The sequence below is a fragment of the Alexandromys fortis genome, unplaced genomic scaffold (genome assembly GCF_014885135.2).
Source record: "Alexandromys fortis isolate MF-2015 unplaced genomic scaffold, M_Fortis_MF-2015_v1.1 scaffold_13, whole genome shotgun sequence".
Lineage (NCBI taxonomy): Eukaryota > Metazoa > Chordata > Mammalia > Rodentia > Cricetidae > Alexandromys > Alexandromys fortis.
In genome coordinates, this window is record NW_026067908.1 from 34,798 (window position 1) to 61,223 (window position 26,426).

The window sequence follows — 26,426 nt, forward strand, 5'->3', positions numbered from 1 at the left end:
CAGCCAGTCGAGAGACGGAAACAGGCAAACTGAAACTCTCCCTGATATGGCACAACAGAAAATATATAAAAAAAAAAATCAGTACATGGTCCAGATGAAGCCACTTCCCCCTGGAGCCTGTGGTGACTATTTACCTGCCAAATGAAATCTGGCTTCAGAGGCTGGGATGGGGGATGGAAAAGTCAGGAGTGGGATGTTAACAAGGAGGAAAACATGGAGTTTGAAAGCAGGATTGGGTCTGTTTCTCAGGGCTGTAACTTCAACACAATCAAACGTCTGTCTTAGCATAAATAAATGAGCAAATGAGTGGTGGACAGTACCATAGAGGAGACAGGCGCCTGGGAGGCCTGGACTCTTAGATCCTGCCGCTAAATGTTAAAATTCATCTCTCTCTCTCTCTCTCTCTCTCTCTCTCTCTCTCTCTCTCTCTCTCTCTCTCTCGTGTGTGTGTGCATGTGTGTGTCTATACACACATGTTCATTTGTGTCTAAGTGTGCATATGTTTGGGTATGCACAGCCATGTGTGCATGTGAAAGCCAGAGGTCAACCCTGTGCATCTTCTTCAATTGCTCTCCACCTTAATCATGTAAGATAAGATTTCTCTCTAAACCTGGAGTTCATCCATTTGACTTAAATGGCTGGTCCAGGGATCTTCCTGGCTCACTTCGCCAACATAATTCCAGATATTTATCACCACATCCATCTTAAATATAATGCTTTCAGTATCCATGAGGCATTGGTCCTAAGGGTATACTAACATCTAGAGATGGGCTGGAGAGATGACTCAGGAGTTAAGAACACTTGTTCTCACCTAGGGCCCAGGTTCAGTTCCTAGCACCCATATGGCAGCTCATGGATTCTTTGCCCTTTTCTGACCTCCTCAGGCACCAGGCACACACATGATATACAGACATGCATGTAAGCAAAATACTGATAAAATAAGATAAAGCTAAAAGTAAACTTTAAAAAAGTCTATAGATATCCATGGCCCTTATATGAGGCGGCATAGTAGTTGCATATAGCCTGCTTGCACCGCCTAGCATGGGATAAATGCTATGTGTGTTGCTGCATTCTTTAGAGAATAATAACATGAAGAATATATACTGTAACATATTCAATGCAGGTACAAATTTTTCCAAATATTCTTGAGCCATGGAGGGTTCACATATCTTAATATGTGCTTTCTTGGCAGATTCCGGCTTTCGGGAGTTAGCTTCAGAAGACGTTCCAGCTATAGCTGGACTGTGACGAAGTCTGTGTCCACAGCTTAGGACCCAGGACAGAAAAGAGTCTGAGCACTGTGACGGCAGAGACAGCATTTTGTTCTCTGCTTTTCCTCTGGCTTTGAAAACAGTGATTCAATCATCCTTAGGTAGCCAGTACTTGTCAAATAAATGGTCATGTGATAAACTGTTTCAAAGCACGTAAGAACACAAGATATCTCTCTCGAACCTGAGTCGATAAGGACAGATACGCTGGTGGTTGGTTAAAACATGTTAAAGTATTTATTTGACTGTTTCTTTAAGAACCATAACAAACTCCTTCTACGGAGGACTGACTTTATTCCCCATCATCTTACTGTTGTTAGGCTGCTCCTCAAGCTGTCTGCATCCAAGGCTGCTTTATGAGCTGGAATCTGGACAGTCAAATGGCTCTGAACTCGGAAGGCCTTATACTTGTTTTACTATGGCTTCATATTCCACCCTTGTAATTTTAAACTTAATTAATTCTTAAGTTTTTCACATGTATTTACTGGGAAAGGTGTGCAAACCGCAGCACACGTGAAGGTCAGGAAACAGTTGGCTCCTCTGTTCTCTCCCTCCACCATGTGGGCTCTGGGATCCAACTCAGGTCATATTCACTCCTTAAGCTGCTTGCCAGCCCTGGTCCCACGTTTTTATTGTACGCTGGGATCCACAAATTGTATGACCGTCCTGATTGTATCTGAAGGTAGAAATACTCTACTGGTACATCACTGTGTGTCTCTTCCCAACTCGGGGTTCGGTGCCCTCATACAGCTTGAAATGTGCCGTGGTAGACTTTGGTGCACGCGGGAAATCGGGGTAAGGAACAAGGGCAAAGCATTCGCAAGCACAGTTTGGCAGCTTGAGCCGCACATGTAGCCTTGCTCCTGTGACTGCTTATAGAATTCCGCAGTGAGAAAGCAGGACCTTTGGCATAGCAGTTTATTTTTGTTCGTGACAAGGAAGAGAAACAATTACCTCAGCCCCAGCATTATTTCAAAATCTAAATTCAGATCTTCTGCGATTGGAAAGTGTCACGCTTAAAATATGACACCCCAGGAACGCACAGGAAGATCTGCCTGAATCCGGGCGTGCACCGATGTGTGGATAACCGATTGAAAAATCCCGGAGGGCAGGTCTCTTTTTCCCCAGGCAGGAGCTGCCCCTCCCCCACCTCTGCTACACTGAGGGCTCACTGGGGAGGGGGCTGGGTGATCCTCGCCAGCTCCGGGCTGGGGAAAACTATCGGCTTTCCACCATCACCACCATATCCTCCACCCACCCACCCACTGCCTGCACGGCCGCGAGCGCGGAGTGATGGAGGCCTGGCTGGAGACGCGCTGGGCGCGGCCCTTGCACCTGGCTTTGGTGTTCTGCCTGGCGCTGGGGTTGATGCAGGCAATCAAGCTCTACCTGCGGAGACAGCGACTGCTGCGAGACCTGCGCCCCTTCCCGGGGCCGCCCGCCCACTGGCTCCTCGGACACCAGAAGGTAGACCGAGGGAGGGGCACCGCAGGATGCTGCAGAGGAAGCCCATAGCTTAGCCGCTCTTTCTTTCCCTCCCTTGTGGCTCCGGGTTATTCTTGGACTTCCCAGTCCAAGATGGGGTGGGGTGGCTCTCTGTAATACTGGAGTCTCTCTCATTTCCTTGGAGAAGGATCGCTAGAGAGGGGGGTTATTTGGGAAGCCTGAATATATAAGAATGCTGGGTGTCAATTCAGTCTCAGTCACCTGGGCATATCTCCCACGTGTATTGTTTAAACTCAGCATACTGGTCTAAGTTATACATATTAGTTGTAGAGAATGTGCAAAATCGAACGCAATAGTTCGCATCCTTGATTCATTCTGACCAGAAAGAAATAAACTGTGTTTTCTAAGATTCCTGTAAAGCCGGAAGCGGCCCCGCCCCACTGCTCCGAGGATACAGCGTGAGAAAGATTTGTTGAGTGTAGTGAGATCACCACTTGTTCGGTCTCTCCTGTTTTCCAAATCCACTCCTAATCCAGATTCTTAAATTCTGTCAACACCCTGGGAGTAGTAGTTGTGTGCTAAGTACTGGGGCTACGAAAAGAATACGCGTCCTTTGATCTCGAGGGGCCCAAGTAAAATACAGACTTGAGCAGCAAAGAAACTGAAAATCCTGGGTAAGGGGGGGGGATGATGGTGACTCCTAGAAAACGCTGCGAAGGGACTGCACAAACCTCTCTGGGAATGGATGGGCTGGAAAAGGGTGCACTGGCTTTTTGCTCCTCGGTTTCCTGAACTATATATTTCTGCCACGTACCATGTACCGTGTCCCATGTGCTGACTAGAGGTCCTTCAGGTACACTCCCAGATGTGCATTTACCACACTTTCTTTCTTTTCTTTGTTAATTTATTTTGATTGTTTGGGTGTCTGGCTTTGAGGGTTTGGGTGGACAGAGTCAATCACTATAGTCCAGGCTGTCCCGGAACTCACTATGTAGCCCAGGCTGTCTTCAAATTTGCAGTGATCCTTCTACCTCAGCCTCCCAAGCCTCACGCTGGGATAACATGAGCCGCCATGCTTAGGGACCACACAATTCTCCTTTCATTCATCCAGCAATATACTCTTAGGCTGGCTCCGAATCTGGGCCATTATAAATAATGCTGCAGTGGGCATAAAAGCCAGATGAAATAGCAATTAATTATTTTGCAAATACCCAGAAAAATGAATTATTGGATTTTTTTAGATTTATTTATTTCATTGTATGTGTATGAGTGTTTTTCCTGCTTGGATGTATGTATAGCATATATGTGTCCTGTACCCACAAAGGTCAAAAGAGACCTAGTTCCCCATCTCCTGGCCTGGAACTAGAGTTATGGATGGTTGTGGACTGTCATGTGGGTTCTAGGAACCAAATCCAGCCCCTCTGCTTTAACAGCAAGTGCTCTTAACTACCCAGCCATCTGAAAAAATGTTTCTAATTTGGCTGTCACAATTTTAGTTTCTATGAGTTCTGTCTTATGCTCCATTTGTTTTTCTACCAATGACTTTGTATTACATAAAAACACTACACTTGACAATGGCCATTTCTCTTTCTCTTTTTTTCTTTCTTTTTTTTCCTTCCTTCCTTCCTTCCTTCCTTCCTTCCTTCCTTCCTTCCTTCCTCCCTTTCTTTTTTCCCTGAGACAGGGTTTCTCTATGTAGCCCTGTCCATCCTGGAATTTACTCTGTAGACCAGGTCGGGCTTGATTCACCTGCCTCTGCCCCTGAAGTGCTGGGATTAAAGGCGTGCACCACCGCCCCCTACTGACAATAGCCATTTCTTAGGCTCAGTATTTTTTGGGTTGGCACTTTGAGCTGAGTGAGGTCATAGAGGTTTTCTAGGCGAATGGAGGTCCTGCTGACTTTGGCTAGCTTGGCTAATTCACCACGGTTCACAGCAGGTCAGATAAAGGTTGGCAGTTATTCTAAACGCCTTGGCCTCTTCTTCCTGCTCTACCATCTTTCCGCTTTTATCTTTTAACTGGCAAGCCTGGCCCTGCTTACCTGATATCAAGGTCCCAAGAAAGCAAGAGGGCAAATCTGACCTTGCAAGTAGTCTTTAAACCTCGCAGCCACGTGTGCTGCTCTTGCACTGATTTATCAGAGCCGAGTCAGGGTGGGAGAGCACAGAGCACATGAATACAGGGGACATTAATAAATTAAGATCGTTGTCAAAGTGACTAAACACATCCTTTATTAGAGTTCTAACATTTTTCATCAACTGCTATGTTGTATCTCCTTTGATGTGTTAGTTGCAGTTTTCTGTAATTTTTTCTAAGCCTTGCATATTTCTGTTTCCTTTCTATTTGCCTGTTGGCTTTTGCTGCCTAACAAATTTCCCACAAACTTAGCAGCTTAAAACAACAAATTTTATCTCGTGCAGTTTATGTAAGTTTATATAAGGGTTGGAGACTCAGTAATGGCTTCCAATAACTGGGTGATTCTGACTCCAAGTCTTTAACAAGGTTGTGTAGAGGTGGGGAGGGCTGTGATCCTCTAGAGGATTTACTGGACGGGATCCACCTCTGTAACAAGGAGGGTCCTGTTTGTTGTTGGGGTTTTTGTCCTGCTTGGTACCCCCAGCTGTTTAGCCCCAAAGAAAATCACACATAGATCTCTATAAATTATAAGCTGGTTGGCCCATTAGCTGTAGCCTCTCATTGGCTAACTCTCACATCTTAATTAACCCATTTTTCTGATCTATGTTAGCCATGTGGCTCAGTACCTTTTTCAGTGGGGCAGATCACATCCTCCTGCGATCTAGGCAGGAGTGGGAGGAATCAACTTCCTCCTTCCCAGCCTTCAACTTCCATTTACTCTGTCTCTTGTTAGAGTTCATTTTCAACGCCACACTTTCTAGAACTTTAATTAAGAAGTTCTCAACTGAAAATTGGAATAACCTGAAAATTGTCCCGCACCTCTGTTCTGCCAGCTACTGAGAGGGAAGTGTTAAAGAGGTGACGCTCAAGAAGAAAAAGGTGGCGAAACAGCTTCTCTCCACTCCGCTGTGAACTTTTCCTCTCGCTAAAACCTTCAAGAAATGACAACACGCTGAAGTGCTGTAAATGCTCTAGATACTTCCACTCAGCTCCTGTGACTGCCTTGTGCAGTGCAGACTGGCCTGTGAAGCTTGTGAGGCGCTTTGATTGTCAGTTTTGGGAGGCTTTGTCCTATCATTTCTTTTTGCTTTATCAACTCGCAAGCTATTATATAGTACGCATACAAATTTTGACCATTCCGCCTTCCTAGTAGACTAATCTTGTTACTATGGAATGTCCCTTCTTATTGAGCCAGAATCCTTCCCTTAAAGTCTACCTTATCTCACATTGGTGAAGCTACATCAGCTTTCTCTGTTAGTACGAATGTGCAAGATTTTTTCTGGCCGTGTGGGGCCTTTTAAAAATTGTCTTCTGTCAACACATATATAATTTTTGTGCACTCTAACAATGTTTGTCTTTTGGCTGAAACCCTTAGTTCATTTACATGCAACGTAACACATTATTGGTTTGTTCAAGAGATAAACTTGTTTAGTGTTTGAAGAACCTGAAAACATGTCAGCCACTTAGTGAAATGGAGCATTAAGTTCCACTATCACTGCTCCGAAGTCAGCCAGCACCTGTCTCAGTTTCACGTTATGGTTTGGATCTGAAAGATCTCCATTTGCACACACATCTAAACACCTAATACCCAGCCAGAGGCAGTTTGGAGAGATTGGCTAGCAGACAGGAGTCACTGGAGAAACTTTGAGAGACTTACAGCCCAGCCTTGTTGCTCTCAGTCCTGTTGTCTCCTCTGCTTCCTGGTTTGCCATGATGTGAACAATCCACAAGCTCCTGCCATCAAACAGTGAGGCATGACATCACGCCTTCCCTACCGTGATGAGCTGTGTTCCCTGAAACCGTGAGCCAAAATTAATTCCTATTTCAAGCTGCTTTTGAATATTCATCATCTAGTATGCAACAGGCCCTCCATAAATGCTCATTGATTGTGAATGAATACATATTTACACTGTTAGAAAACCTCATGGTGGCTTGCTGATACAAACACAAGCACAATTTCAGGACCTAGATCTTGGCCTCTTAGTGGATCTAAACTCTCCAGAGACCAGTTTATGGATGAGTGGCTGACTGATAACACACAGATTTGGAGCACGGTTTTCTACCTCTTCTGAGGATAAGGACGATCAATGATGTGAAGTCGCACGAGGAAGAATTTCAACAGTCTTACGCTTCCTCAAAAGTGGAGACCCCAGGGGGCTGGAGAGATGGCTCAGTGGTTAAGAGCATTGCCTGCTCTTCCAAAGGTCCTGAGTTCAATTCCCAGCAACCACATGGTGGCTCACAACCATCTGTAATGAGGTCTGGCGCCCTCTTCTGGCCTGTAGGCATACAGACAGAACATTGTATACATAATAAATAAATATATATAAAAAAAAAAAGTGGAGACCCCATGATCGTGCTAGAATGTGTATAGGCATCCCGACCACACACATAAACACTGTAGGAAGATATAAGGAAGCCGGGCGGTGGTGGCGCACGCCTTTAATCCCAGCACTTGGGAGGCAGAGGCAGGCGGTTCTCTGTGAGTTCGAGGACAGCCTGGTCTACAAGAGCTAGTTCCAGGACAGGAATGAAAAGCTACGGAGAAACCCTGTCTCGAAAATACAAAAAAGAAGAAGAAGAAGAAGAAGAAGAAGAAGAAGAAGAAGAAGAAGAAGAAGAAGAAGAAGAAGAAGAAGAAGAAGAAGAAGAAGAAGAAGAAGAAGAAGAAGAAATAATGAAATCTTATTTTCAGTTATTCATTGGGACTACTTAAGCCACTAACAATCATGTCCTTAAGGTGAAAGGTTTGGGGGAGGTAGATGGCTCAGTGGGTAAAGTGCTTGCCTTGAAAGCAAGAGGACGAGAGTTCAGATCCTCAGAACCTACATAAATGCCAGCTGGGCAGTGAACTCTGGGTTCTGCTTAGAGACTCCCTCAAAGAGTAAGAATAAAGGAGGTGGGAAGATGGCTCCAAAGCTTGGAGCGCTTGCTGCTCTGGCAGAGGACCAAAGTTCAATTTCCAGGGCCCATATGGTGGCTCACAACCATCTGTAATTATAGTTCCAGGGACCCAGTGCCCTCTTCTGGCTCCTGCAGGCACCAGGCATGCATGTGGTACCCATACAGATGAACAAACAAAACAGAGATCCATACAAATACACCTTTAAAGAATAAAGAATAAAAAGGAAGAGCGACTGGGGATGAGTCCCAGCATCAGCCTCAGGCCTTCACATGGATATGCACACATATTATGAGCACCTGCATACACAGCTGTGCCCACACATTATTCAAACATACATATACATGATATAACACAGAGAGAGAGATAAGGGAAATAAAACAGAGAAAAGCAAAGGCTCCTCTCTGGCTGTGGTTTGTACTTTGTAGTTTGCATTATAAATGCTGGATGCTGACTGTTCATGATAGCTCACACCTGCATCCTTGCACTCAGGAGCCTGAAGCAGGATTGGTGTGATTTGCAGGCCAGCCTGGGCTACATTATGAGACTCCATCTCTGCAAAAGGAAAATAAATTCTGGAAGCTGAGAGTTTTGTCTCTAGGTTTGTTTTTAATTCCAGTAACCTGTAGAAATAAACCTTCTGCTATTATGGGTAAAGAGCTGGATGTTTTTGTGGAAGGAGTTGGCAGGTTTGTAGAGAGAAGTGTTTGTTGTTAAGTCATGAGGAAGAATTACTGATCAGTAGTCAGAGAACTGAAAAGGGAGATGGAATGGTGAGCTTGTCAGTGGTCATGTTCAGTTTGCCAGCAGGGAAGATTTGAGTAGCTTCCAGCATAGGAAAACAAAACCTGCAGCCTTCCAGCCCCATCTCTAGGCCAGTGATGTCCTCAGATGGAAGGATAAGACTTACCTCACCTCATCCTCTGCCGGGAAAAGCTTACAGGAGATATCACTCAGTAAGGCTTTGGTTTGATGGTGGAACATGTATTTATACTGAAAAACAAAACAAACTAACAAACAAAAAACTAGCCTTGTTTAGGACATTATCCCCAAGTTTAGAGATCTTAGAGAAGGAACATTTGCCTCCGTGCATAAAGGAGCCAGATGCCTCTGCTGCACAGCCCTGTGTGGGTCCTGAACTCAGCCTGTGTCGGTGTCAAGGCAGTATCAGCCCGACTGACTCTAATCTCCTATCCTTTCTCACTGTAGTTTCTTCAGGATGATAAAATGGAGAAGCTTGATGAGATTGTCAAAAAGTACCCTTGTGCCTTCCCCTGCTGGGTAGGGCCCTTCCAGGCATTTTTCTACATCTACGACCCAGACTATGCAAAGATATTTCTAAGCAGAACAGGTAAGAAATGAGACAAAGTCCTAATCCTCCAGGAGTGAGCTGCACGTGGCCCACAGGCCTGATCTGAAGCAAAGATTAGCCCTGGACCTGGAAGAGACCCTGGAGAGGGGTCAGATCCACAAGGGTTAAGGGACTTCCTAGATACCCCTACCCCAGTTCTTTGACCCAGGGCCCCATAAATCCCAGCTGCCACCACCAGCCCGGCCAGGGGCTGCCTTTGTCTCCTTGGTTTTGGAACTTTTGAGTCAACAACCCTGCTTCACACGCTCTTCATGATGAACAGAAGCCTCCAGCGGAAATCAGAAGCCTGCCTTACCAGTCCGAACTCTTGGTTATGGTCCAAGAGGTTCTGTTCCTTTGAAAAGCATAGGTCCCTCCTCCCCCACCCACCCAATCCGTTTACAAATTCCTATTATGCATAGCACAAAGCTAAAATGGCCAGTTTGAGCTCTGCCAACTTTGTGAAGATCTCACATCTAATCTTTCCTGGGTTTCACATTCCTCGCCCTTAACAAAACCTAAGCAAAACAGACCTTTCTCTGAGCAGCTCTGTGTTCCTCTGTCTCTCTGCTCCAGTCTCTCTAGAGTTCATTTCTTCAGAAGAATATATTTACGTTTGAATCACAAGAACATTAGAGGCCCTTGTGTCTCACTGTCTCATGTTTTCCAACAAGCATATATGTCCCAACCCCCATTCTGAAACTTGTCCACCCCCAAGCAAGCCTTCATTGTTGAGGGAAATAGAAACCAGGATAGAATATGAGCTTAGGTTCTGGGACTTGTTCTCTGGAACGGAACCAAGACTTGGGTTTTTTAAGCCTCCAAGGTTGTAGAAAGTGACCTGGGGTTCCCTGCTGTCCACAGTCTGCACTGAGTATAGGCAAATGAAGAAAGCCTTCCCCGGCTTGAACTGGTCGTGAGTGCTTTCCCTAATGCTGCCTTTTCTTTCCTCTGCTTGATTCTGCAGACCCAAAGAGCCAGTTTGTGCACCAGTTCACGACTCCATGCATTGGTATGTATGTGCCAGCCACTCCCACGCCAAGCCACTTTTCCACAGCAGAGCATTCCAAAGAGACTCGCATCCAAACTCCAAAGCATCAAGAAAGGGACATCATATGACATGAATGCGGAGTGGGGGACCATCTAGGAGGAGAAAGGGAACAAGCTAGAGGGAGGCAGGCGATACAAGGGGTTAGGGTGGGGGCAGAGGGAGGAGGAAATGAGTGAGCACAAAGGGTAATGACACGTAAATATGAAAATGCCATAAGGAAAACCAACGTTTTGTATTCTCACCTAAGCATATCATTTTTAACATTTAAAAATAGAATATGGAGACCTGAATTCAACCCACCTCTAAAAGGGGGCATGACGGTGAGCAGTTGTAATCCCAACAGAGGAAAGACAGAGCAGGCAGGCGCCGGGCTGGCCAGTCAGCCTAACCATTTGGTGACTTCCAACCTACTGGGAGCTCCTATCTCAGTTTAACAAAAAAGCAAACACTGGATGACACATGAACACACGTTCTAAAGAATAAGATAGATCTATGAGGAGAGCTACCTAGGAGAGGGTCAAAGGGGACCCAAAGGTCAACCCAGCAGAGCGTCACACAGCACCCTTGTCCTGTTTCTTTTCTCAAAGTCCCATTTTCAAGGGGAAAATGTCTGCAAACTCTTCCACATCTTAGCTTCACTGTGGAAAGTATTTAATCTTTTCACCTCTCTTGTTTTCTTTATTTTCCTTCTTTTCAGAGTTCTCTTATTTTTTTTTTATATGCCTTTCAGTAAAAAATTTTCCCTGGTGTGCAGTTTAACTCTACCCTGTGAGCATGTAGTTGATGTTTATTTTAGACTGGGAAGAACTTAAATGAAAAAAGAGAGGCTTTGGGTCTGAAGCCCATTAGGTTTGCATGCTACTGTTCCCTTTAGTAGACTACACGATCTTAGGGACAGAATCGCTCTGTGACTTCCTCATCTTTGGAATGAGCATGAGAGTCGGTGTTGCTGCTGAGATGAATGCTGTATTCCCAGCGCTTTATGCAGTGGCCAGCATTCTAAGAGAACCAAACCAGGCATCGAGATCCTGGCAATTTGTAAGCGCGCAAAAAGGATGCCATTCATAAAACCCCAGCACTGAAAGCGGGAAATGAACACAAAGTCCCACCCAAATTAATGCCTGCTGGAAAAGGGAAAACCAGTTTTCTCCAATGGCACGTCACTGGGTATATCAGCCGCACTCCGGGGAAGGCCCCATGCCCAGGAGCAGTGGACCAACACAAAACAGGCTCCATGGTTTATCGTACACTTTGTTTTGATCTAGTTTTGTCTTATTTATTTTGTTTGTCTGTTTTAACTTTTATTTTTGTTGTTTTTCTTTTTTGAGAGAGAGGAAAAAAATATAATGTCGGGTGGACAGGGAGATGGGAAGGATCTAGGAGAAGCTTGGGAAAGTGAAAGAATATGATCAAAATATATTGTATGAAAAATGTTAATAAAAATACTTTAAAGGTTGGTCATTCAAATTTAAAGTCCTTGGAAAGCTAGATGTTTTAAGATGTATTTTATTTTTATTTATGTGTTTTTATGTGTGCAAGTTTGTGTGTCTGTTTGTATGTGCTCATGTGTATAGTTGTCCGTGGATGCCAGAACAGAGGGTTGGATTCCCGGATCTGGAGCTGCATATGGTTTGAACCACCCAGTGTGGGTGCTGGGAACTGAGCACCAATCCTCCGCAGGAGCAGCAAGTATCTCAACCAGTGAGCCATCTCTCCAGCCCCTGAAAGCCAAACCTTTGTGTCAGCACATTTGGCAGTGGGAGATTGTGAAATTACAGCCTCGATAAGTGTTTTCACAAACCAGAGCTCAAGAGGAGGCTATCTGGGATCAGATGGACGCCCTTGCCTTGTTTCTGATGAATCTGTGTTCGTAGTAATATTTATAGATTGGTCTGCAGCAAGGAGAAGGTGGATAATTCTCACGTTTCTACCATGAGCTAAAGACGGACTGGGTTGAGTGCCTTATGTGTGTGTCCTCACTGAGTCTGTGCAGCACAGATTACCTACTACATTCCATGGCTGAGAAACCACACCTCACCAGGCATCAGAGCTTCTCAGGCTGTGGAACGCTTTCTCTCGGTGATAAATGCACCCACCCCAGGTATAGGCATCAGAGCTGACACCGTCTTCACCTGTCTTTATTCACTTGGCATTCACTACCTCTTCATGACTGCCTGTGGCCCGCATCTCTCCTCGTCTAGCAAATGCGTGAGGTTTTGTTCATTTTCTTTCCCAAGGACGAGGACTTCTGAATCTAGATGGACCCAGGTGGTTCCAACACCGCTGCCTCCTAACTCCTGCGTTCCATGACGACATCCTAACAACCTGTGTGGACGCGATGGCCCACTCTGTGAACACGATGCTCGTAAGTGAAACATTAGATTAGACACTTCTGTAGTGGGTTAAGAAAAATCAAAGCTGATTTCTAGAAATCAATAAGAAAACAAGTACCCACTGAGTAGTGATGTCTATGGCGGCCTTTCCTGAATTCTTCAGGTGGTTAAAAAAAGAAGAGATGGTTCTTTGTCTTAGAGTCTTGCATTCTCTGGTGCTAAGACTCGGGTGGCAGGTGCTGTGGAGACAGGTAAGGAAGCCAAGAGCAGCTAACTGGCTCAGACTTCAGAGGTAACTCAGATTTGTACCCTAGAAGCTGATCTGCACATGTCAATAGTAAGAACAAGAAACTCCTAGGCAGAGCGGTGTGAGACAAGGATTGAGGCTGAAGTGGACTTGGCTGTGGGCATGAAGGACTGAGTGAGTGTTCAGTGCCTCTGTCACCTCCCGTAGGTGGTGCGGGATCTTGAGGTGAGTGGCACCTTCCAAAGAGTCAGGGACTGCTGCAGAGGGGCATCCCTGTTGGGGTGGCTTCTGGTTTAGAAATGAGTTTTATTGAAAGTTTCTATTGGTGTAGAGATTTTCACTTTTTTAATGTATTTATTTTAAAAGCGGACAAATAATACCACAAAGCCAAGTTTTCCTCCTTACCTGCAAGCCTTACTTACTCCGTTCACGGGGAACAGGTGTTACCAGCTTGTGGCTGCGTGCCATCCTCTGTGGGAGTGGAGTGGGACACATCAGTGGGAGGTCTCAAGGCAGAGACTCCAGGCTTGAGGAAGGGGGTCAGATGGAGAGAGCATCCTCCTCAGCGCCGGTCAGTGTCTGGCACAATTCAGCTCCCCCAGTGCCCGTTTTAGTCCCCAGCACATCTAGGAGCCATTTCTAGCCTCTACGTTCCTGTGTGTTTCTCTGCGTTCCTCTCGCACCGCCTCCCGCTGCACGTATCCAGAGCACCTCAAACTCAGATGCCTGCCCCTCCCCTCGTTTCTTCCAAACCCACCACAAGGCTCATCAGCTCTCCTCAAATGCCTGAGCGGAAGTATCGCACTGAATTCTATTAATAAGTACAACAAATATATGTTCATCAAAAAAATCGACTCTTAAAAAAAAAATCGACCCTTACAGGGCTAACCACTTAGTTGTAAGCCATCCAACCAAATAATAGACACTTGGGTGAAAGGCTTTCAAATTCCACTTTTCATTCCATCTCGGACCATTCGGGACCCAGTTTGTCACCTGTAGGTACTCAGCATTCGGCTCCTAGGTGACACCTGTAGTTGCTCAACAAACAGAATGGACTAAATTTTAACATTTTCATTTATTTGCATTTTTACACACACAAAAAAAAATGCTTGTTGTGATAAATGTATTTTTAACTGGGAGTGGGAACCTTTTGGCAACTTAGCTGTCAGAAAATGCACTTAAGGCTGTGTGAGGAGCTCCTGTCTGTGGGGACGTTAGAAACAGCGCCCTGCAGCAACTCTTCTTCCAGGCCTCTTTCGGTCCCCAGTGTCTGGATATGAAATGGTTTTTGATTGCTTTTATTTTGGATTATTTTTTCTGTTGTTTTTCAAGACAGGGTTTATCTGAGTAGCCCTGGCTGTCCTGGAACTCACTTTGTAGACCAGGCTGTCCTCAGACTCAGAGATCCTTCTGCTGCTGCCTCCCAAGTGCTGGGATTAACGGTGTGTGCCATCACTGCCGGACTTATTTGCAATTTTTAAATTAAATATTATTATTTCATTCCCTTTCTTCTCCTCCTCTCAACCCTTTTCATGCTCCCCCTTGTTCCTTCCTAAATTTATGACCTCTTTTTCTTTAATAGTTATTGTTACATGTCTATATAAATGTACAAATATAATGCAACCGTTTAGTGAGGGTTGTATGTATGTGCTTTCAGGGCCAACCACTTAGTATCGAATAACCATGTAGGGGGCTCATCCCTGGGGAAGACTAATTCTCCTCTCTTATCTCTCATTAGTTGCTTGTAGCTCTTCATCTAGGATTGCGGCCCCAGATCTTCCCCTGCCACGTTAGCATGCTTGTTGGTATTGTCGATTACTGTATATAAGATGTTTATGGAAAATGTTCTGAGTTTATTAAAGTGTGGGTGTGGTGGTTGAGAGCAGTGATGGGATATCTAACAAGCTGGGGGTTGGAGGTGGAGCAAGCCCTGGGGGAACCCCATGCATTGCAGTCTTAATTAGGGGGGGTGTGGAACTCTGTGCTGTTTGGTGCAGAGCCATGACAACCCCTGAGAGACCATTTGCCAGATGTGAAGTGTGCATCATGCTCTTTCTCGCTCATTTAGTGTGTATTTTCCCTTCCTCGTGCGCAAAATAAACACATGGGCTATTTACTCCTGGTCTTTGGTTCCTGTAGGGTCAGGGTTTTGTCCCCAAGATGATAAGAGCAGGGTTGGGGAAAAAGCAGGCAAATAAAGACCATTTGATGATGGTGATGATATTGATCTTGGCCTCCTCTGCCAGGATAAATGGGAGAAGATCTGGAGCACTCAGGAAACAACCGTGGAGGTTTTTGAACACATCAACTTGATGGCCTTGGACATCATCATGAAATGTGCTTTTGGCCAGGAGACCAACTGCCAGATAAACGGGTCAGTGATGGGGCAGTCAATGAGTTCTCTGTGATCTAAGTCAATTATTAACCCATTGTTCCAACTCTTTCTTCCAGCACCTATGAGCCTTACATGAAGGCAACATTTGAACTTGGCGAAATCATATCTTCTCGCTTGTACAACTTCTGGCATCATCATGACATAATTTTCAAATTCAGCCCTAAGGGCCACTGCTTCCAGGAGTTAGGCAAAGTGATCCATCAATGCACAGGTAAAAACAGGGGCCAGTCTCATCCGTGGGTCACCCCAAATCCATGCACCATCATGCCTGTCTTATATGTAGAAGGATAAGTCTCACAGTAAGTAGGAAGTGAATTCTTGTTCTTAATGGAGCTTTAATATGGACTCTGCTCAAAGAATTACAGCTTTAATTACCTTTAAGGTAAGTTTGCACCTCACCATTATGTCTTATGCAATTTTGTTATATGCAATTATTACAAGTACATATATAACAAGGGAAAATTTAAGATTTTAAAATGCACGTGGCATGTGGCGTCCTTAGCAGTAAATTAAGTAATAATCACAAGCTAAAATGTTGGCACAGAACAGGCATAGAGGAAAAGGGAGGTGTGGGTATGTATTCAAGACACCCAAAAGCTTTGCACGGTAGTGTGTACCTTTAATCCCAACATTCAAGAGGGTGAGTGAGACAGGTGATCTCTGTGAGTCTGAGGCCAGCCTGATCTACATGACGAGTTCCAGGACAGCCTGGAATTTTGCCATGTGAGTATTGGGAATCGAGCCTGGGTCCTCTGGAAGAGAAGCCAGTGCTCTTAACCACTGAGCTATTAGTCCGGCCCCAACAATGGCTTTGTTGGCAGTTTCACTGATGTACACAGTTTTGACCATGTTTGTTCCCTCATTTCCGTCTCCTGGCCTCCCTCTCCTGCTGAAGCCCCTCTGTCCAGCTACTCTCCCTCCTGCTTCCATGACTTATTTTTTGCAACTTGCTGAGTTTAATTAGTTTTGTTTCCATGAGCATGGGTGAGGAGCTAAATTCTTGACGCACAGAAAATGTTTTTAAAAATCAAAACATACTACTCGGCTTACTTCCATCCAAAATTCATTAAAGTTTATATGAAATGGTAAATTCAAATACACAATTGACCCCAATTAAGACAGAAAACAAATTTCTGTAGAAGGTGCATGTCCAGACTCTATCTGCCCCATGTTCTGTTTTTATCTGTTTGCTTGCCTGCTTGCTTGCTTTTGGGCCCTTTAGCTACATATGTGGGGTGTTTTCTCTGATGGCTATTTCACTGGGTATTTTCCATGGAAACAAGATTTGAAACTGAAGTGGAAAAACGGTGATGGTCCTCTGCATCTCACTTAGTGATTATCTTGAGTACATTGCTTGCCTACTGATAGAAACTAAGTTTCATCTCTTCTGTGTGAAACTTCTGTTAAAAGTGGTCTGTTGGTGAAAAATAAACCACTCATACAAGTTTAATGTATTTAGATATAATATGCCCCCTCTGGCCTCTGAGAGCACATAAGACATTACACTTTGTGTAGGCTCTGCCTTGCTTTATAATGTATTTGGTTGTGATTGACTTAGCTGTCCCTTCGGTAACTAGTACCTTTAATTCCATGCAGAAAAGATAATCCAGGACAGAAAGAAACTCCTCAAGGATGGAGTAAAGCAGGATGACACTCAAAAGTCTCAAGATTTTCTGGATATTGTCCTTTCTGCCCAGGTAAATGCACCAAAAGTCTAGGTCTGCTCACACAGCTTGCCAGCCGTGTGGGAGGGTGGAGGGTGGATAGGCAAATGAAATCGAAATGGAAAGACAGAAACACACCTTCTCTGCTAAATGCAAACTGTAGAGTATTGTGAGCCATGGCTCTTGGTGCAGTCTGGAAGAAAGACTGAAACCTGTAACTCACCAGGAATCAGCGAAGACTGAATGTCTGTTTGCTACGATTTGGAAGCTATACAGATACCAGGGGTTTAGAGACTTAGGGGGAAAATGGAAGCATGGATGAGCAAACCCTTCCAAAAGAAAATGTTGAAAAATTCGATACATTTAAAAGGGTGAAGAAATTTTCCAAGTGCTTATGCAAAGCCTGCTTTCCTTTTGGCTCTGAGCAGAATAGAACTTGTAATATGTGTTTGATAAACTGAACTAAAAATTGAAACCTTCAGTTGAAACTCTAGTGTTTCTATAAAACTATCATTTGGTTGGTGTCTCCAAACATCTGTGAAGTTTGGAAATCGTGACACTTCATTCAGCTGTCTCTGCCGCCTGTTGTAGGCTGAAGATGAAAAAGCCTTCTCAGATACTGACCTGCGATCTGAGGTGAACACCTTCATGTGGGCAGGGCACGACGCCTCTGCAGCCAGCATCTCCTGGCTTCTCTACTGCCTGGCTCTGAACCCTGAGCATCAAGACAGATGCCGGACAGAGATCAGGAGCATCCTGGGAGACGGGTCTTCCGTCACCTGGTAAGATCTGCAGCCCTCAGTATGTCATCCTAGCACTCTTTTTGAGGTGTGCTTATTTCTTACCCTGATGCCTTACTGACCACAGGATCCCAAGGTATGTGTGTGCCAAAGCCGAGTAAGCAGGCCACTTGTCTCTTCTTTCTGAAAAGAGCCCCACGTTAGCCTTATCCTCTGCAAAGGAAGTTCACTATCCAAAAATCACCCGACACTATTTTTTTTTCAACACAATGTTGCATTTGTTTTGCTTTTTGTTCTACAGATTCACAGTAGATGGGCAGGTCAAGCACTGTCTCACACAAAGATATGTTTGTCTGTGTAATCACTGCTGCTGGGAGGACCCAAATGGAGAACCTCCTAACCTATCCCCTTGTTGACTATCCCATTTCTTTTTATTAACTGAACTTGGGAGATTATGATGCATGATTCCAACATGAATTCAATGCTCCATTTTGTCTGTTATAGATACTTAAAAAAAAATAAGGCTAGGCACAGTGGTGCATGCCCTTAATCCCACAGGGCAGGTAGGTAGATCTTTGTGAGTGTGAGATCCCCATGGTTTACATAGTGAGTTCCAGGACAGCCAGAGCTACATAGTGAGACATGTCTCAAAAAAAAAAAAAAGGAGGAGGAGGAGGAGGAGAAAAAGGAGAAGAGAGGAGGAGAGGGAGGGGGAGGAGGAGAGGAGAAAGAGAAGAGGAGAGAAGAGAGAGAAGAGAAGAGAAGAGAAGAGAAGAGAAGAGAAGAGAAGAGAAGAGAAGAGAAGAGAAGAGAAGAGAAGAGAAGAGAAGAGAAGGAAATGCATGTGTTGGCTTTTCTCATTCTTAATTGATCTAAATTTGAAAACAGTAATTGAGTCCCGGCCAGGTGAAAAGCCTAAAGTCCAAAAGATCTGTTAACTATTCTCTCTTTTAATGGAAGAAAGAGAAAAAAAATACTACAAAGCACATTTTTAAAGATTTTGGTGTTTTGTTTTGTTTTGTTTTGTTTTGTTTTTGAGACAGGGTTTTTCTGTGTAACAGCCTTGAACTCACTCTGTAGACAGGCTGACCTCAAACTCACCTGCCTCTGCCTCCTGAGTGCTAGGATAAACCACCACTACCCAGCACAAAGATTAATTATTTTTTTACGAATGTGGATGGGAGTGTCTGTGTGGGGGTATAGGCACACGAGTGCAGGTGCCGCAAGTCCAGAAGAAGGCATCAAATCCTCTGAAGTTGGGGTGGTTGTGAGCCACCAACACGGATGCTGAGAACTGAACTCGGATCCTTTGCAAGAGCAACAAGCACTCTCAACTGATGAGCAATCTCCAGCCCCAGAACCATTAAAATAAAACTCTATACATACCTATTATTTTCATTAATGAAATTTACGTGTAACATTCAGAATATTTTAAGCAATTTCTCTCTTTGACTTCTTGTTAGTCCATTTCTATGTTGGTTTAAAATCTTTTGCTTGCAGGCAGTGGTGGCGCACACCTTTAATCCCAGCACTGGGGAGGCAAAGGCAGGTAAAGCTCTGTGAGTTCAAGGCCAACCTGGTCTACAAAGAGAGTTCCAGGACAGCCAGGGAGAAACCCTACCTTGAAAAACCAATAATGATGATGATGATGATCTTTGCTCAGGAAGATTTATATAAATTCAGAGAGCTCAGGCCATTGAGGGCTATGTGGTTGGAATTTTCTGTCCCACCAGCCAGTTCCCAAATAACCACACAGAGACTTATTATTAATTATAAATGCTCAGCTGATAGCTTGGGCTTATTACTAACTAGCTCTTACGGCATAAATCTGCCCATATTTCTTAACTACATCCTACCACGTGACTGTGTACCTTTCCTCAGCATGGCATGCTCATCTTGCTTCTCTCCACGTCTCCTGTGAGTCCGCCCTTCCTCATCCCAGCGCTCTCTCCCTGTTCACAAGTTCTGCCTAGCCTCTCCCTGCCTAGTTATTAGCCCTTTAGCTCTTTATTAATTCAGTGAGAGCAACATATCTTCGCAGCATACAAAGAGATTATTCCATGACAGAGGGCTACATAGTGAGACTGTCTCAAAACAACAACAAACCAAAATTTTTCTTTTTGTTCACATTGATATGGGTAAAGTTGTATCTCTTAATTATGTAAGTGCCAGAGTAGACACAATTGCCCATTTCTTTCTTGGCCTTGATGGGGAAAGAATACAGAATTAAAATTTTACATTTTTCAATGGCCAACACCCTCATTAAAGTAATTCATCAGAAAAAGAAACAGAAATGTTATCAGACAGAAATGACTAAATACACGTAGTCATTTTCCTGATCTCACAGCTAGTTATACAGATAAACCATTTCATCCTTTTCCTGTTCTCACTTCAGACTTGCTCTGGGGGAAGAGTTCTTTTCATCTCAGAGGCAAAAATCTTAAGGAGTCTCCTGGAGTCCCATCTACTGAAACCACAAGCCACTCTCAAGCCAGTAGCTAGCCTATCTAGCCCAGAGCACTGGCGAATCGCCACTCACGTGCTCGCCCACCTGGAGCCTCTCTCTCTCTACCCCTCCTTGACTCTTTGATTTGGAAGCCAGTAGAGTGAGAGAAGTTTGTTGTTGGCTTGTCTTATTGACCACCTTCTCCCCAACCCAAGACTCTGACTGTGTCAGAGATGATTCCCTGTCATGGTCATGTCAAACACTTTGTGCTTTTCTCGTCTCTCGGTCATTCCATCTGCTGGTATCTTGGAGACTCCCTTTCTGGAACTTTCTAGTGCTGGTTCATGGGGCAGGGGAACTCTGGAAACAGTGTTTCTCGAGCTGATCTGGGGCTCTCCCTCCTCCTGCTCAGCTCACTGACTGCCCAGATACACCTGTGCATCCCTACCTCATTCAGCTGATCTCCCTGCCGGTCTGTCTGCTCTGAGTCACTTGTGATTGGTTCTGTGCTTCCCAAAATCCGGGGAAGCACATACCAAACCCTCTATGTAGCCCGAAGTCAGTCTCCCCCTGTTTAGGATGAGTAGCACCCAACTCTGTTTTCCAAGGTACTTCAATATTTCAACAATTCCCTTTACATAATTTTTTCTCCAACTTCTTTAGCCTCTTGTTCAGTCTTTAGCTGCGCCTTATACATTCTTCCGTTACATGAAAAGCTAAGGTTTGCAGCGCTGCTTGTCAGAATCCTGTTGTTAGGCACGTGGCGTCGGTGTGTCTGTCCCCTTTGGGACTTCCATTGACATGATGACAGAAAAGATCACATTTTAACAATATGCTGTATAAACTCAGACGAAATCACTTTATCCCAACAGTGACACATGTTAGGAAAAGAAATCAAATAGAAAACAGTCAATACTTAATCCAAGCACTTGGGAGGCAGAGGCAGGAGGATCTCTGTGAGTTCGAGGCCAGCCTGGTCTACAAAGGGAGTTCCAGGACAGGCTCCAAAGCTACAGAGAAACCCTGTCTCGAAAAACCAAAAAAAAAAAAAAAAAAAAAAANAAAAAAAAAAAAAAAAAAAAAAAAAAAAAGAAAAGAAAGAAAGAAAGAAAAAAGAAAAGAAAGAAAACAGTCAATACAACATGGATCTGGTATCTCAGTCACTTCTCTCCTTTGTCCTCACAGGGACCAGCTGGATAAGATGTCGTACACCACAATGTGCATCCAGGAGACACTCCGCCTGATTCCTCCCATCCCATCCATCTCCAGAGAACTCAGCAAGCCCCTTCCCCTCCCAGATGGACACTCACTGCCTGCAGGTCTTCACATTCTTTTCCTAACCCTGAGATCCTGAAGGTGACAGTGATGATGACTGGTGGGATTTGGGGTTTCTTGGAACGTCTAGGTTGGAGCTGGGCAGCTACTAAAAGCTCGGAGGGAGGATAATTCCTTGATCCTTTGTGAGTCTCAGTGACCTTCTTCCTAAGCCACATAACCAGTGAGAGCTGTGAGGTTCCAGCCTCATTTTGAGAAACCTAGCCAAGGGTTTCATCTTTTGCGACATTGTCTCTAAGATAATCTTTGTGAGACCCAAGTGGGTCTGGACAGGAGAGGAGCACCATTGTGTTAGTGTAGGAGACAGGAAGGGGAGTCCTTATCCCCACACCAACTTAGAAGGGGACAATACTTAGCCTGTATAGAACCTTCAAATACATTGTCTCATGTCCCCCTTGGAATGTGATCTTGACAGACATGTGTTCAGTACTTTATAGTTTACAAAACACTTGTGAATAGTTTTGATATCTCCAAAAACCCATTGGGAAAACCCCAATATGTATACAAGGTTCACAGTCGTGAAGCAAAGTGAGAACCTCTAGCAACCCTGCGTGTGAAGTCAGATGTCTCTGCGCAGGGCACATAGGTGGCAGCAGGATCACACGAGATATCATTTCCCTCGTCTGCTTTAGTGTCCACAGGTCAACAGGAGAGCTGAGGGCAAGGCCTGCAACCTGTGGCTCTGATTTTGTGGACAAAACCAGAATTATTTTTGGATAAGAAAATGATGCTCAAATTCCCTCTTCTTTGCCTTTTATTGTTTTAACCACCAACCATATGAATATGTGCCCAAATGTTCAACCTTTCACAGATGAACAGTGCCAAGAGAAATTAGCCTCTGGATCTTCAAGGCAGAACAGAGCAGTCTCTGTGGAGTGCTGCCTAGATGTTAACAGTAATTCCAAGCAAGGCAGAAACCTCAAGTACAGTTTAGCTCTTTGGCCAGATACCAACGACTCCTTAGTATAAAGTTATGAATTTGGTAAATAATTGCTTTGAAAACTACAGTTCAAGCCCAAGCCCGTTCTCCCCGCGTCCTTCCCTGGTGGAGCGTTGGCACGCAGCTCAGTGGGAGGACGTCTTCCCACACACTCCAGCAGTTTTCTTTGTTCCCCTCCTGCCCCAGGAATGACTGTGGTTCTCAGCATTTGGGGTCTCCACCACAACCCTGCCGTCTGGAAAGACCCGAAGGTAAGATTCTCTTCTGCGGACTGCTTTAGAGAGTGGTGCTGAGTGACTGCTGTGTTGACAGTTAAGCCTGAAAACGGCTGCTCTGTGACCGTAAATGTGTAAGGCTCACCCGCTAACAACCTTGTCCTCCCTCATATCCTTTATCTTTATTGCCATCTAAAGACCTTAGTCCTAACTGTCACTGCCTCTGTTTCAGTCACTCGCCTGTCAAGCTCTTTGGAACACCTAGTAGATTTCTGCAGGTCCGCAGCTCGTCAGTAGAGCAAAGTGGGCAGCTCAGCGTCTCCTTTATTGTATGAAGCAATTGGGATCCTGGCGATATTGATGGCACATTTATGTTGCTCAGTTCAAATGTTCCATAAAGAAACTGTTTGTGAAGATACGGGCAGAGTGTAGGGGAAGCAAATGAAAGTGGGTATCTTTCAGAATCATTGATCTTTTCCAGACCTGATGGACCCCAGAGCGGAGAGTTACACAGCCTGTAGGAGCTAGACAGGAAACATCAAACGGGCCCATGCGGAAGAGATATTGCCAGTCTAGGACAACCAGCAGGGAGGAGCCAGCCAATGAACAGTCAACACCCCAGACTCTCGATTGTCACCCTTCAGATTCCCATCAATGCCTTGTATTGTTCCAAACCATGTGGGTCAGCTGTCTAGAGCCCAGAATAACCTCAGAAAGAGAGAAAGGAGGACCTGGAGAGGCAAGGAGATGTGTAGAAAGCCTGAGCTGATTCGATATGCTTGAAATCCAAAGCATAAGCACTAGTGTTTTCTTCTATTTAAACCACTAGGGCTTTCGATCTACTCTGTAGAATAGGAAGCTGGGCCATTTGTGCTAGGTGGGTGCACTCTTAGACTGGCTAGCAGACGGGTCAGGAGAGGGCCTGATAACCCCTCCAGGTCTATAGAGGTGCTGTCCATGTGAGCACTAAGCAACTTGGCTAATTGGAATTGCAATTTGAAGTTTGAAGATACAGTACCCCACTCAAAAGTGAAATATTTCCTTAATTATTTGTAATAAGTACATGATAGACTATTTGGTTTAATAAAATCTATTATTAAAATTAATGCTATCTTCTTTTTACATATGGCCTGCAGAACATTTTAAATATCTTCTTTGGCATATGTTTCTCTATCAGCACTAAATATCGCCTTAAAAGATGTGTATTTGTATTTGTCAAGCTGATTATGGTATTGTCTTCTCATTTCAGGTCTTTGACCCCTTGAGATTCACCAAGGAGAATTCTGATCAGAGACATCCCTGTGCCTTCCTACCATTCTCCAGTGGCCCAAGGTGAGGCCAACTTAAGCTGTTGAAAATATACACAGAAAGCTTATTTATACCCATTAGCCCCTCTGCTCCATTAATTCCTCCCAGAACCCATCTCTTCACAAAGGACAGTACCACTTAATGTCACATCCCTGAGTCATACATCCGAAAACAAGCCTGCACTGTAAGTATCGTTCACGGACTCAATGTTAGTAGGAGAAACAATTTGTGGGTGACTCCAGCTGCTGCCTTCTTCAGGGAGGGCATCACACTCCACATTCTTACAAGGAGCAACCTAAGAACAAACTCTAAAAGTCTCAATGATATTTGGTGTGAAAACTCGGCTTTACTCTGGTTGTGTAAGAGAACTTTTCTGGAAAAAAAAAAAAAAAAAAAAAACAAAGTAACACAAACACATCTACTCACCTCAGAAAGATGACTCCCCAACAGATCGTGATGTATTAGTGCCTAATTTAGTGAATCACTGGCTTTTTGTTGGGGTTACTAACAAGAGTGAAAAGTTGCTTATGGGAACATGGTGGCTCTAAAGATGCTGTGTCTCTGTTACTTTTCTCTTGCTGTGAAGAGACACTGTGACCAAGACAACTTGTAGAAGAAAGAGTTTACCTGGGTTACAGAGTTTGAGGGTGAATCCATGATTGTCATGAGAGGGAGCGTGGTGGTAGGCAGCTGGGCATGGCGCAGGAGCAGTAGCTGAGAACTTGCATCTGATCCACAAGCACCATGCAAAGAGAGAAATCTAACTGGGAATGGCTGAGCTTTTGGGTTTTTTTTTTTTTGTTGTTGTTGTTGCTGTTTGTTTGTTTTTCCAAGACAGGGTTTTTCTGTAGCTTTGGAGCCTGTCCTGGAACTAGCTCTGTAGACCAGGCTGTCCTCAAACTCACAGAGATCCACCTGCCTCTGCCTCCTGAGTGCTGGGATTAAAGGTGTGAGCCACCACCACCCAGCTGGTTGGGCTTTGGAAACCTCAAAGCCCACCCCCTAGAGACACACATCCTTCAACAAGACACACCTCCCAGTCCTTCCCACACCATCCCATCAACTGTGGAACAGACATCATCTTCATACATGAGCCTACAGGAAGGGGATGGCATTCTTTCTCAAACCACTACAAGCTGCTTCACCAAAAAGTCCAAGCCAGGGGGGCTGGAGAGATGGCTCAGAGATGCTCTTCAATGGTCCTGAGTTCAATTCCCAGCAACCACATGGTGGCTCACAACCATCTGTAATGGGGTCTGGTGCCCTCTGCTGGCCTGCAGGCATACAGACAGACAGAATATTGTATACATAATAAATAAATAAATAAATAAATAAATAAATAAATAAATAAATAAATAAAGAAGGACTCACAAAAGCTGCAACCCTGGCACTCTCTGCACAACTTGCAGGCTCCTGGGCTGGTCCGAGAGGTCTCTGGGAAGCACAGCTGCTCCGTCTCCTCACCAGGAGTTGTTTACTGCTTCTGTAACTCTGGAGAGGGGCCCTCATGAATTTCCAAGTCACAGATTGTCCAGATGTGAAGTCCGTCCACCTCTGGAGTTTCTTGAGTCCTTTCCTTCCCTCGTGGAGAAAATGTTTCAATCAGAGGAAACCTCCAGACTTATTATTCTAGAAACTAACCCCTTTCTCTCCCCCCACAGGAACTGCATCGGGCAGCAGTTTGCCATGCTGGAATTAAAGGTGGCCGTTGCCTTGATTCTGCTCCGTTTCCAAGTATTTCCAGACCTCACCAGGCCTCCTGCCTTTTCCAGCCACATGGTCCTCAGACCCAAGCATGGAATCTATTTGCAGCTGAAGAAACTCCCTGACTGTTAGACACAAGGGGACAATGACTAAATTTCCTTCTTAAGTTTATAGCCAATGGCCCAGGCAAATGGAAAAGAATCTAAGTCTGATGGGAGAGTTAGAGGGCTGTGGGTTTGGGCCTCTCTACAGCTGCACGTTACCCAAAGACATTTTCAGGAAACACAGGTGACCCTGGATGTGTATGACTTAGAGAGATTTTCAAATGATTTTCTAATGATTATTACTAAGTCTATCACTGGGTGACTTCTATAAATTTTCTGGGTTTTTTTTAATAGTTTTCAGAATTATACAAATAACAGGAGAATGGATGTGTGCTGAGTGCAAAATTTTTTTTTGGCACTGGGAAGTGTAGCTAAAATGCCCCCTCACCTGGGCTGCACCCCCTGACCTGACAAAGCCTACTGCTTTTGCTTAAAGCAGAGTAATTTAGTGTGCATTTTTCCTGACTCTTTTCTGCATATTCCATATATAATGTCTCTGTGTGTTCTCAGGCATCAATAGTCCCCAGAGCCAGGTCACCTAGCTTCAGACCCTGGCTCCTCCACTTAAGCTGGATGTCTCACTTTGGTCCAGTCTCTGGATGGAGGCATGCTGTTTCCTCACTTGTAAAACCTCATAGGATGGCTATAAGATTTAATGAACACACACACACACACACACACACACACACACAGTTTTTTTGAGTAGCTCCTAAGGAAGAGAAGGGCACCAGGCACTGTTGGCACACACCTTTAATCCCAGCACTTAAGGAGGCAGAGGCAGGCGGATCTCTGTGAGTCCAAGGCCACCCTGGTCCACAAAGTGAGTTCCAGAACAGCTAGG

The 26,426-nt window shown here is 44.7% G+C and overlaps 1 protein-coding gene across 1 annotated transcript; it reads left to right on the forward strand.

Moving 5' to 3' along the window:
• The first annotated feature begins 2,561 nt into the window (after positions 1–2,561).
• On the forward strand, positions 2,562–26,426 carry Cyp4x1 (cytochrome P450 family 4 subfamily X member 1). Its single transcript, XM_050136309.1, has 12 exons — positions 2,562–2,735; positions 8,962–9,103; positions 10,071–10,115; positions 12,392–12,519; positions 14,981–15,108; positions 15,186–15,340; positions 16,726–16,826; positions 17,385–17,575; positions 21,165–21,298; positions 22,441–22,505; positions 23,719–23,801; positions 25,439–26,426. The coding sequence occupies exons 1-12, from the start codon at positions 2,562–2,564 to the stop codon at positions 25,611–25,613; spliced, it is 1,521 nt and encodes a 506-aa protein (XP_049992266.1). The 3' UTR covers positions 25,614–26,426.

Bases quoted from the DNA above. Each gene is read 5' to 3' on its own strand.
- Cyp4x1 (XM_050136309.1), top strand. From the start codon at position 2,562: ATGGAGGCCTGGCTGGAGACGCGCTGGGCGCGGCCCTTGCACCTGGCT. The intron at 2,736-8,961 runs GTAGACCGAGGG...TTCTCACTGTAG, and splicing joins GGCTCCTCGGACACCAGAAG to TTTCTTCAGGATGATAAAAT. The intron at 16,827-17,384 runs GTAAATGCACCA...CGCCTGTTGTAG, and splicing joins ATATTGTCCTTTCTGCCCAG to GCTGAAGATGAAAAAGCCTT.